Raw genomic sequence first — 12492 nt, 5'->3', positions numbered from 1 at the left:
TTATAACATTGGATTGAATTATTTATTATTAAAATATTTTATTAATAATTATTTGGTGAAAATTTAATTTTTTATTGATATCCATGTAAACTTAATATTGAATGACTGAAACTTACTATTTATATGTTAATCCGTTTAACGGTTTATTTAAACAATTTACTAATGGTTTAAACTTTAAAATCACAATTGAATCACGGTTTCAATTTTAAAATCAAAACTGAAACATTTAATAAACAGTTTCACAGTTTCCACGTAATCGGTTTACTTCGATGTCGATAAATGGTTTCACTTTCAAATTCACATTCTTGGCCCAATGTGGCCCAAATATATGTCATCCTAGACATCATTGTACAACGTGGAACATAGCATTTCACTGTTTGCCATGAAAGATTGTGTCTGTTTGTAACCGGACTTATTTGTCCCCATTTTTATGTGGATTGAAGGACACATAATGTAGTCTCAAATACATGTTAAGTTTGTTTTCTTTTTTCTTTTTCTTTTCTTTTTTCCTTTTCTTTCTCCTTTTTTCTTCTTTCTTATTCCATCACCATCGTGAGTGAAATCTTTATTTTCCAAAATGACTAGAACCTCCCCCGCACCCTATTAAGTTGGGATAAAACTTTTTTGTTGTTGTTGTTGACTAGAACCTCCCCTGCCCACCAACTAACAAGTAAGAATCCCCAAACAACAAACCTTGGAAGCTATTACATACTTTTTTTTCAGTCAAAGATGTGGTTGCAGACGAAACCAAACTCATTGGAGAGGGTTAGTGATGTTTCTCATATTGCAAAACCAATTGCAACCTAATGCAAGATTTTCCAACTAAGTTTCTTTGAGATCAAAGGTCATAATATTGATCAACTAGAGGTTATGAATCTCCCTACAGTGCTCTCCTCAATTTTATATAGCTTTGCAATGCAATGGGACCCCTCAACCTAGAGTTTATAAACAAGGTAAAATGCCATGGAGAAGCCAGCATAAAAGGATTTGGTAGTCAACCCATTATTTGCAGAACCTTCAATCGGTGGCACTTAGTGGAGAATGTGTGAATGGATGTAGGTGGATAATAGATGTGAGAAATTTACTTGATGGGCTCATGCGGGCACGGCAGTTGAAGCATAGCATGTTAGTGGGGTTAAGATAAAAGGGCATTGGTGGCTGGCTCGACTCACTTTAGTGCAATCCAAGGGTCTTCTTGTTCGAAAACATACGGCAAAATTACGAGTTTTGAGAACTTTTTCCCATTTCAATGGCATAGAGGATACTACCAATTGGGTTTGTTGGGTTGATAACCAAACTCCTTAAGAGGAAAGCATGGAGCTCGCTTCATTTCACTTTGAAGGAGATGCATAATTGTGGTACCAATTATTCCACTAAGAGAAGAATGAGAAGGAACTTAGGAAGAAGTCAACAATGAACATGTCGATCTAACAAAACTGAACATGAGGTATGGACCCTCACAATTTCAATATTTTTTTGTCGAGTTAACAAAACTACAACAATTGGGGACCATCCAAGGCTATCATACACATTTCGAAAAGGTATTGTCTAAGGATGGACCACTACCTTCCTATTAGCAAGTTAGTCATTTCCTTGGCAGGCTCAAGGACAGCATATGGGCATACGTTATGGTTAGTCATCATGATTTGTTATATGCAGCCATTGGACTAGCAAGGCTATATGAATCTTGCAATTTGGCCTAGCAATAGAGTCAAATTTTTACCACTCATGAAGTCAAAAGGGGAGTTGCTATTACAAGGGAATCGAGTTCCAATAACTCTTCGCTTCCAATAAGGGGAATGACGCCAGCTGAATTGTAAGAGAGAAGATTGAAGGGACTTTGCTACAATTGCAGTAAACATTTTGTGCCTGGTCATCATTGCAAGAGGATGTTCTATTGGGTTTTGGGCTGCATTAATGCAATTGCTTCATATAGGCTTATAATGGTTCGACCCACTCTAATTTGGGATAAACCCAGCCCAACTATTGTGGGAGTGGTTAGGGTTGGGTGGACTACTATAAGTAGTCACTCTTGGGGGGTTTCTGCAATCACATTACATGATTCACAATTACTTACAAAGCTATAAGAGAGATCATGAGGGAGACTGCAAAAGACCCTAGAGGTTTGTTTGTGAGACTCATCCTCAAGTGCGAGGAACCTTAGTTCGTGGAAAAAGCTTTTGGAGGCTTCCCAAACTACACACATGTACGGTTCTAGTCTATAATCAATTCAAGTTCTTTGTCTGGACAACTATCTAAAGTTTACGTGTCTTATAATCATCGTGAGGGGACAATCTTTTAGATTAAAATCCCTAACATGTTCGTGATCAAAGGAATTTGTGAAGAAGTCGACAATAAACATGCCGAACAAAGACGTTATGTGCTGCATCATGGCCATGCATGCATGTAAACAGTCGTGTTAGTGGTTATTAGCATAATATGTTATTAATTTAGCTTTTGGGAAGTGGGAGTAGTTATTATGGTATGTGAAGGAGGTGCATGTTAGTGGGGGAAGTTAAAGGTTAATAGGGATAGTTATCCTAACTATGTTAGTGGGTGGTTATATGGGAGTACACATGGAGAGTATCGTAAGTCAGGTGCCATATGAGATCCATATCCCGACTTTGATACCAAGTTGGGTATGTGCATCAATTGGCCACACTTCCCTATTTCGAAGGTAATTAAGGTGATGGAAGGAAAATAACCACAACAACTAAATTGGCGTAATCGGGAGGTGGCTAACCTATTTTATCACGTAGAATTTGTAGGGTTTTAATAGCATATCTATTCCTTCATTTGAGATCAATGAATAGTTGCATATGAGATGGCAACCAACGGTGAAGTTTCACTATTGCAACATAATGGTCACAGGTTCAAAACTTTGAAGCAGCCTCTTATACGAAGCAAGCGGTAAGGTTGCGTACACTTGCACATCCTAGACCCAGCAGTACAAAAAAAAATCATCGATGATTTAAGCTAGTTATTGCAACATGTTGGTCACAAGTTGAAAACTTATAAGCAGCCTCTCATACGAAGCAAGAGGTAAAGTTGCGTACACTTGCACATACCATACCGTGCAATACAAAAAAAATCATTGATGATTTAAGCTAGTTTTGCAATTTGAAACCATGATTGAATTCTAAACATACATTTGTTACTTCTTTAGAAACCTCCAATAAGAATTACATAATCAAATTTTATGGAAATGTGATTCACTAAGCTTCCGCAGTTTTAAATCATAATTGAATTCCAAACATACCTTCATTTAAGGATGTGAATTTGAAACCAAAATCAACTGAAACGAACCATTTACTCCGAAACTGTGAAACCATTTATTAAATGGTTTGGTTTTGGTTTTAAAAGTGAAACCATGATTCGATTTTGGATTTAAAGTTTAAACCGTTAGTAAACCATTTAAATAAACTGTTAAACTGATTAATATATACATAGTAAGTTTGAGTCATTCAATGTTAAGTTTACATACATTTCAATAAAAAAAAAAAAAGTGTATATTAAACAACTATTAAAAAAAGTGTATATCATTAAACTATTCAATTCAATGTTACAATTTACATCCATTTCAGTAAAAAATTGAAAGGTAAAGAAGTTGTTTGGACAAAAAGTTAGAAAACATAAGAAAACCGTTTAAACCGAAACCATATAAATGGTTTTGGTTCTTATATGAAATTGTTTATTAAATGATTTGGTCTTGATTTTACCAAAAAATCCTTGCATCTAACTGTGTCGAACTACTTACACCATATTCGAACCAATTAACACCCTTACCTTCATTACTTCTTTAGCAATATCCAATTTGAAAAGAGCCTGAAGATACAGTTTGAAGGGCACCTCTATTTATAGGACCTAACCCACCAAGGATCAGCCTGGATTGGAACCACTATACAGTTTTACCACACCCCTTTTTTTTAATAAATTGGAATTACGTTAATACAATTGGTATGTTCTATAAATTTAATACAATATGGTCAAGGCCAATACATTTGGTATGGTCTTTTGTGTATGCAACACTAGATTGGTGGGGTTCTTTCTCCCCTATTTAAGATTTGGGCGAGAGAATCCTTCTAACACTAAACCAACAAGCCAATGGGAGGGTGCGCATGAGCATATTCAGCACACATCAAGAGGGGTATCGCAATCCTTTCGCACCTTGTATAGTCTAGTGTTTCTTGTGCTAGACTGACAAGGTTTTTTACACACACATACACAAAGTTCACTCAACCAGGGGATTCCTGGAAGGGATTCTCAAATAATTTAATCCACTGACCTCAACAAGCTTCCTTGCCTAGCCTGGGTGTTTCCCGCACAAGACCGACAAGGTTTTTTATACACGCACAAATTCAACCAGAGGATTATGGAAGGGATTCTTAGGTAATTTAATCCACTAAACTCCATGCCTCAACTTGGAATTAAATTTCCTAAGAAATCAAATCCCATGATCTTGAAATATATATCGTTGCATTCCTGGTTTACCAAAAAAAAAACTTGTTGCGTTCATTGGTAAAACCTACAAAATTTGTAGCTATCAAACTTGACATGTCCAAAGCTTACGACAGGGTTGAATGGAGCATTATACGGGCAGTTTTTGAATTCTTGGGATTTGGGGAACGCTGGTGTGACCTCATTAGTTACCTGATCTTATCCGTCACATTTTCCGTCAAATTGGAGGGTTCTTCTTTCGATTATTTGAACCATCACGGATCATTCGACAAGGTTGCCCATTAAGCCCTTTCCTTTTCATAACAGTAATGGAAGTACTTTCTCGGCTCTTATCCACCTACAGAGAGATGGGCCAATTCCGAGGTTTTAAGATTGCTTGGCATGCTCCAGAGGTATCCCATTTACTTTTTGCAGATGATACATTCATATTTTGCCGGGCAACTTCTGAGGACTTGATAGCCATAAAGGCTATATTATATCTTTTTTCTGACCTCACCGGTCAAAATATCAATTTTGATAAAAGTGGGTTATTCTTTAGTAAAAATATGCCAAATAGTGATCGATTAAGATTAAGATCTATCATTGGAATTAAGGAATTTTCCAATAATGCAACTTACCTTGGCACAAATCTACTACACCCACGGTTTAGGATTGCCAGCCTTCATCACGTTGTGGATAGAGTCCATGACCGACTCAGTGTTTGGAAAGCCCACATGCTTTCCTACGCAGGAAGGAAAATCCTGACACAATCGACTTTGTACTCTATCCCATCTTATCTAATATCATGTTTTGCATTTACAGCCAAAACATGTAAAGCCATTGATTCAATTTGTGCTAAATTCTGAAATGGCGGTACAAATAGGGGTTCAAAAAAATTACATTTTATCGCTTGGAAAAAAAATTGTCAACCTAAGACTTTAGGGGTACTAGGCATTAGGAATGCGGCTACTCATAACCAAGCCCTCCTCCTCAAATTGGGATGGAGATTGTTATCCCAACCCGACTCAATTTAGGCACAAGTTATCCGCTCAAACTATTTCCATTACAAGTCCTTATTTGACTCCAGAGTACTTCACCGCCGTGGCTCTTGGGTATGGAATAGTAAGGCATCAATTCTCCTTAACCTTCGACTATGTATTCGGTCAAAAATGGGCAATGGGAGGACCACATTTCTTTGGTATGATACCTGGCTGAACGAGGATCCATTGGTTAACTTACAACCAATGGAAGAATTTAACCCTTTAGAAAGGGTAAATTTGTTTATACGTGGGAACTCTTGAGATCTTGCTCCACTCTCTACCATATTTCCTCACATATTACCCATTATTTGGGCAGAATTATCCCTTCAGCCCAGGAGGATAAACGACAGTGGTCTCTAACAAAGAACAGAGTATTCTCTACCCGATCTGGAGCCAACTTTCTACAATTCAAGTTCTATCCTCCGACATTGCGACTCATGCTTGATCGAAGGTGGAAATTTTTATGGAAATTAAGAATTCATCCTAAATTCACCATGTTCATTTGGCGAACTATTAATAATGGAATACCAGTCAAAGAATGTCTGGGTAACTAGCTGAATATACCCACTACCTGCTCATTTTGCAATCAGCATCCTAAGTCACTCACCTCTTCTTACATTTTAATTTCACATCACATATTTGGATGGCTAGACCCTTTGGTCTCCGTTTATAGAGACTAACTAACCTCTCTTTTGTGCAAGTAGTGAGGTATTTTTTTATCCATAACCAACTATTTCCCTCTCTACGATCTTGGTTATTTAACATTTTTGCAATTACTATATATTTCAAAAAAAAAAATTTCCTGTAAAGTACTATATATTTCATTTGGAAACATAGAAATGATGTCATGTTGTCTCATAAGCAACGAAATCCCTTTTTTTTTTTTTGTTAACTAGAGGTGTCTGCGCCAGCTTACACGCATCTCGACTAATCCTCGGGGAGACTAGTACAACAATCCATCGCCATGATCTTCACTTAAATTGCAGATGCATAGATGGGGAATCGAATTGAGCATGAGACCGTGCGCCTAATTCACACAATCCCTAATTCGCCCTAACCATCTGGGCAACCCACGGGTGGGTACAGAATAAATAAGAAAACACACACACATACACACACACACACTCACACTCACACAATGAGTACGACAGGGTTCGATCCCACGACCTCCTCCCCTGGGTGCCGACTCCACAAGCTAAAGCTACCACCACTAGGCTATCCTAGTGTTCGTAAACCAAATCCGCTTATCATATTGAAAAACATTCAAAACTGGATTGGTGCACTTGATCTTTATAATGGTTTACTGAACAAATCTGATCACCTGCATACAGATGACCCACGAAGCTTGATTCCAAGAACTACTCTTCCTTTTTTTACCTGTACAGTTTTAGTTTGCATTGGTATATCTTTTGCAGTCAGATCCAGGATGGACCTTTGGGATCCTCTCACAAGGTGAGTTTAGGATTTTGGAGTCAGGTAGTACCAAAATTGATCAACAGGAAGTAGTGGAAGCAGAAGGCATTCTACAAGGTCTACTAAAGGCTAAGATGGGAAGTTGAGATGTAGCGGAAGCATGGTTCTCCAACAAGAAGCTAATCAACCTCATACATTATCCAACAAAGGGTGCTTGGCCACTACTTCATTTTGCTACATTTTGTAAAATATATGAACTTTCTCGGTCCATCACTTTTGTGTACAAAGATAGATCTAACACCGCTATAGCAGCTCTTCAGGGGACTGGGTTGACTCATGCTACTGCACAAGCGAATCAGTCGGTAGATAATGTGACCTCTTTTATATAATATAAGTTTTTCTTTTGATAAAAAAAAAAAGAAAAGGAAAATAGATTGAAGGAAACGGTGAGCTTCACAAGGCTCCTTTTGTTAGTTAGGCTCTGTACTGTAACATCCTAAAAAATCAATTCTGTTGTTTTTTTGGAACATAAATAGAGTAAAAGTTGTATGGTGAGTCCGGTTCAATTTCTTGTTTTTTTGTAATGAACCGGCACTTTTTAAGTTTTAGAATTCATTTTTTGAAGCATGAAAACCAAGCTTCTCACGATCAGAATCTATTCTGATCAAAAGGCGCTGAATGAAAAGTCCGACTTAAGTACGAAAGGGCAAAATCGACATTTGCCCTTAAAACATAAACAACACTTAAAACTTCAGTCGACCGAACCCTAAAACTCTTTCTCTTTCTTGGAATACCAGAAGAGAGACACAAGAGAAACCCCTTCCTCCTTCCTCCTTCCTCCTTCCTCCTTCCTCCTTCGCCTAACAGTCACTTCCCTCTTCCTTCCTCATCTCTTCATTCTCCTTCGCTCGAAACCCATCCCTAACCTCCCTCACTGGAAACGAAAATCGGTGATTCTTCATCATCCCTAACCTCCTCGACCAGCGGCGGACACTCCAAGCTCTCCTCGACCAGCGGCGGACACTCCAAGCTCCTGCAGAAATAGGTTAGAAACAGAGAAACCCCCTCTTTCCCTCTCCTTGTGCGCTACAGAATTTTTTTTTTTTTTTTTGGGTAACAACAGAAGTTGGTTCATACTCAATATGCTTGATTCCTGATTGGATACCTTCCCCAAAAATAAAAAAGAATAACTAGGAAGGCACAAAATAAGCAATAGGAAATCCAACCTAACTTCTCCATTTACATTACCATCTTGTATTTGTCATGGGGTTTAAAAATTTGTATTCGGACATCAGATCAGTCTCTTGACTCTGGTTTGAATCCACAAGATTTATTAAAAATTCAATTCTACTTAAATCTGGGAAACACATTTTTCACAATCAATGTCAACTAGGATCAGGATTGGTCCCTTTCCCTATTTGCTTTACCCTACCACTGATTCTCTGATTTCCCTCTTCATTATTTTCTCTTTCTTCTTCCCATTATCATTATTTCCCATGGTTCCTTCATCTTTTTCTGTGTTCTTGTTCCCGCCCCCCGTTCGCTGGTTCGCCATTTCCAATATCTAAGGACATCCTCCAGGTTTCATATTTTCAAATAAAAAAAAAAAAGATAATTATCTTTTTGTTGTTCGTCGAGTTCTCCGGGCATTCTCAGTCAAAGAAAGCAGTCGCCATGATTTTCTGAGCAAGTCCCCTGTCCTCTCCGGTCTCGAGATAGATTTCCATTGCACAAGTCCTGTAAGGAAGTATTTGATTCTGAAAATTCTCTCCAAAGATCAAAGTACTAGTAGTGGGAGTGTCAGATTCTCCTTCTTATTGTTTCTCTTTTTGTAGGAGGAAGGAAGTATTTGAATTTTTGGAACAGAGAGTGGGAGTGATTTGGAAATTTTGGTTGGTTAAGTATACTGCACGTTTGTTTGGACTTGGGGGAAGAAGAAATGAAGATTTGAATTTGGATAGTTGGATACTCGTACTAGTAGTGGGTAGGGGTTGCAGTCTTACTGGGGGATGATTTGAACAAAGTTTATTCTGACTTCTGAGTTCGCATTGCTTCTCAGTAATCTACAACGATTACTCTCTCATTTTATTGTTTTTTCTTTTTAAAGTGTTATGCGAGTTTTGATTTCTCTTTAACTTTTGATGTCTGATGTCGGATCATTTTTCATTCATAATAGTTGGACTCCTCTGGTTTTTCCTATTTACCTCTCTATTATTAACTGTTCTATATTATTGTTGTTGTTTCCTAGTTGAGGGTTCCCTACTCATGCTTTGATTCCCAAAGGGTCATATGTATTCCAGTATATACACAAAAGAGTTCAGGTTGACAATATTCAGTTTAACAAGTTGCTGAATCCAAATAAGGTACCACATGTTCAAATATTTACCAAAGATTAGAGTTTATGCATGAAGCCATCTCTGCATCCCAAGTAATTTTATGATGTGGAGTAAGTAGGTTATGGTAAAAGGGTTTTTTTATGTGGCACCATAGATTTTGTTTATTTTGGGAAGTGAACACTCCAATCTTATTAAGCATGAGCTCATCTCTGCATCGTACATTGACGATGTGGATGATCACCTTTTCGAGCTCACATCCATGTCTGGTTTATTGCTATTTTATCTGATGAATAGTTGCCGTTTCATATTTCATATTTAGGAGAAGAATAAAAGAGTCAAATAAGACACAAGAGAAACCTCTCTCCTTATTGTAGTGTAAATCCATTGCATTGTCTGTAACTCTTTATCCCTTGACAATGAATATTTTTTGTATTTTGCAACATTTGTTTATGTAATTTTGGATGCTGTCTGTGAATCCCTTCTGACACCAATGAAAGATAGAGGGTTGACACCTTCAATTGTTCTCATGGGGCTTCATTGTATCCTTATACCTTCTAGAACCTATCATAGATTAAGGGTTAGGGTGCCTTGGTGAAAATCAGTGTTTTCAATTTGGATTTTAAATTCATGTGCTTTTTTTTTTTTTGGTAAAATAGTGAGAAAATGTCAACTTCAAAACAAGCAGTTAATGAGACTGCAAAATGGAGCCAAGCAAATGTAGACACCCTTATTTTTCTGATGGTAGAGGAAGTTAAGAAAGGACATAGGACTACTTCGACTTTTAATAAAGCTGGTTGGAACAACATTGCCAATAACTTCAAAGAAAAAACTGGGGTCAACTATGCCATTGTACAGTTGAAGAACAAAGTGAACAAACTGAGGCAGGATTATAGTCAGTTTAAGAAGCTATTGGAGACAACTGGTTTTGGTTGGGATACTGCTTCAAGAACTTGTACTGTTGATGATGAATCCATCTGGGAATCGCATATTAAGGTATACTCAATTTGTATTTAATTTGAGTATTTTGAAATTCCAGGATATATCAATTCAAGTATTTGATTATGCGTATTTTTTATTTATTAGGATAACCCTACTTGGGCACGATTTAAGAAGCACGGACTACCACAATGGCCAGAACTATGTATGGTATTTGGTGATACATATGCAGACGGCGAAGGAAGTGGGACTCAAACAACCATATTGGAAACTTTGGGGGCCAATGATGCTAGGAATATGATTGAGTCTTGTGATGAGTCAAGTTCCGCTGATGAAGTTACTCCATTAGGTGACACTCAAACTGAAGCAGTGGAAAAAAGGCCAGTTACTAAGCATAGGCATGATAGGACTCCAAATGCGAAAAGGAGGAGGAGCAAGTCTAATGATTGGTCAATGGCATTCAAGGCAATTCAAGATATTAGTAAATCAAGGGTAGAACGAGATGCGAGCATGTCCACTGCTTCAACCCAAAATGCGGAACAGATGTATGGAATTACTAGGGCCATGGAGGTGCTTGAGTCAGGATATGAGTTAGATGAAGCACTATACGAGAAAGCACTTCGGAAGTTAATGGCTGACCCGCAATGGAGAGAAGCATTAATTTCCTGCCCTCCTCATCGGAAGTCAATACTCCTTCGTACCCTTCAGTAGTTTGCTTCTTGAAAAGTTCTTTTAATTAGATAGATTGATAACTCTACTTGGATTGTGCCTTGACCCTACTTTTAACTTTGATGGTTTGCTATGTTTTCCTTCACTTTTTAAGATGTTATGGATGACTGTGTCTTGACTTTTTTTTAAAACTGTAGTATTTGATGTCCTGAATATTTGATCATTGTACCTTGACACTACTTTTAACTTTGATGGTTTGCTATGTTTTCCTTCATTTTTTTTAAGGTGTCTTGGATATTTGTTCAAAATTATGGTTTGATGTGTTTTCATATTTCTAATTTTATATTATAGGAATGGATCAAAGAATGATCGCATCTAGGGAACACATTGAACAAATGGAAAGGGATGACACTGATGCAGAAATCATGATGTGTATAATGTTGTTGATGAAAGCACATGATTCATTATACACTAGAGAGCCCATACGAGATAGTAAATTGACAGGACCAGAGCGAGTGAGTGAGGTTCTAAACGGACATGTAGACAGATGCTATGAACAGTATAAAATGGAACGCCATGTCTTCCTCAACCTTGAAGCGTTAATGCGACAACGTGGTTGGTTGGAAGATAGTCGATATTTAAGAGTGGATGAGCAGTTGGCAATGTTTATATCTATCGTTGGTCACAATGATAGGTATAGAGACATAGCAGAACACTTTCAGCGTTCTCTTAACACTATAGGTGAACACTTTAAGAAAGTGTTACGTGCTTTCATACTACTGGGACAAGAGAATATCAAACCTCCAAACTTCAGTCGTTGCCCTAAACAGATTCTTGAAAAACCAAAGCTTTATCCTTTCTTCAAGGTATGTTGTTTATGATTAAAACAATGATTATGTTGTTTTGTGGTTATACGTGGTTTGATTTGATGAATATCCATGTATTGGTACTAGGACTGCATTGGCGCGATTGATGGCACTCATGTTAGTGCTTCTGTACCTCTATCCAAACAAATACCGTACAGAGGAAGGAAAGGAGATACGACCTGGAATGTTATGTGTGCATGTGACCTTGACATGAAATTCACTTTTGTGTACGCTGGTTGGGAGGGTTCGGCAAATGATTGTCGAGTATTCAATGAGGCATTGAATAACCCTAAATTTGAATTTCCTCATCCTCCACCTGGTACGTTCTAAATCTTAACATCAATAGTTGATTATGCTCTATTTTACATATTGTGTTGATTCATTACTTTTCACTTTACGTGCTAGGTAAATATTATGTGGTTGATTCTGGTTATCCATCTACTACTGGATTCTTGACGCCGTTCAAAGGACAAAGATACCATCTAAATGATTATAGGAATAGACGTCCAAGAACAGTAGTAGAGCTATTTAATAATAGACACTCTTCTGTTAGGAATGTTATAGAGCGCAGTTTTGGTTCTTTGAAGAAGCGCTTCCCAATTCTGAGCAAAATGCCATGTTTTCCATTGAACACCCAAACATGCATCGTCATTGCTTGTTGTGCACTTCACAACTTCATTCGGGAGGAAGAAATTGCAGACAAGAATTTTAAGGAGTTTGGTGAAAATTGGTGGAATGAGGAGCCTGAAGAAATTCAAGATTATGTACCACCGGCTCACATTAGTATAAGCTTAG

General features: G+C 37.6%; 1 protein-coding gene across 2 annotated transcripts; it reads left to right on the top strand.

Moving 5' to 3' along the window:
- The first annotated feature begins 7451 nt into the window (after positions 1–7451).
- On the top strand, positions 7452–10991 carry LOC122063726 (uncharacterized protein At2g29880-like). Of its 2 annotated transcripts, XM_042627428.1 has the most exons (3): positions 7452–7935; positions 9883–10219; positions 10310–10991. In XM_042627428.1, exons 2-3 carry the CDS (start codon positions 9890–9892, stop codon positions 10871–10873), a joined length of 894 nt encoding a protein of 297 aa, XP_042483362.1. In that variant the 5' UTR covers positions 7452–7935; positions 9883–9889; the 3' UTR covers positions 10874–10991. The 2 variants fall into 2 exon arrangements, with proteins under 2 accessions (XP_042483362.1, XP_042483360.1); XM_042627426.1 differs by lacking the exon at positions 7452–7935 and having other exon boundaries at positions 9709–10219.
- Positions 10992–12492: the final 1501 nt, after the last annotated feature.

The sequence above is a fragment of the Macadamia integrifolia genome, unplaced genomic scaffold (assembly GCF_013358625.1).
Source record: "Macadamia integrifolia cultivar HAES 741 unplaced genomic scaffold, SCU_Mint_v3 scaffold1432, whole genome shotgun sequence".
NCBI lineage: Eukaryota > Viridiplantae > Streptophyta > Magnoliopsida > Proteales > Proteaceae > Macadamia > Macadamia integrifolia.
This window is presented reverse-complemented; position numbering and strand designations above follow the sequence as displayed.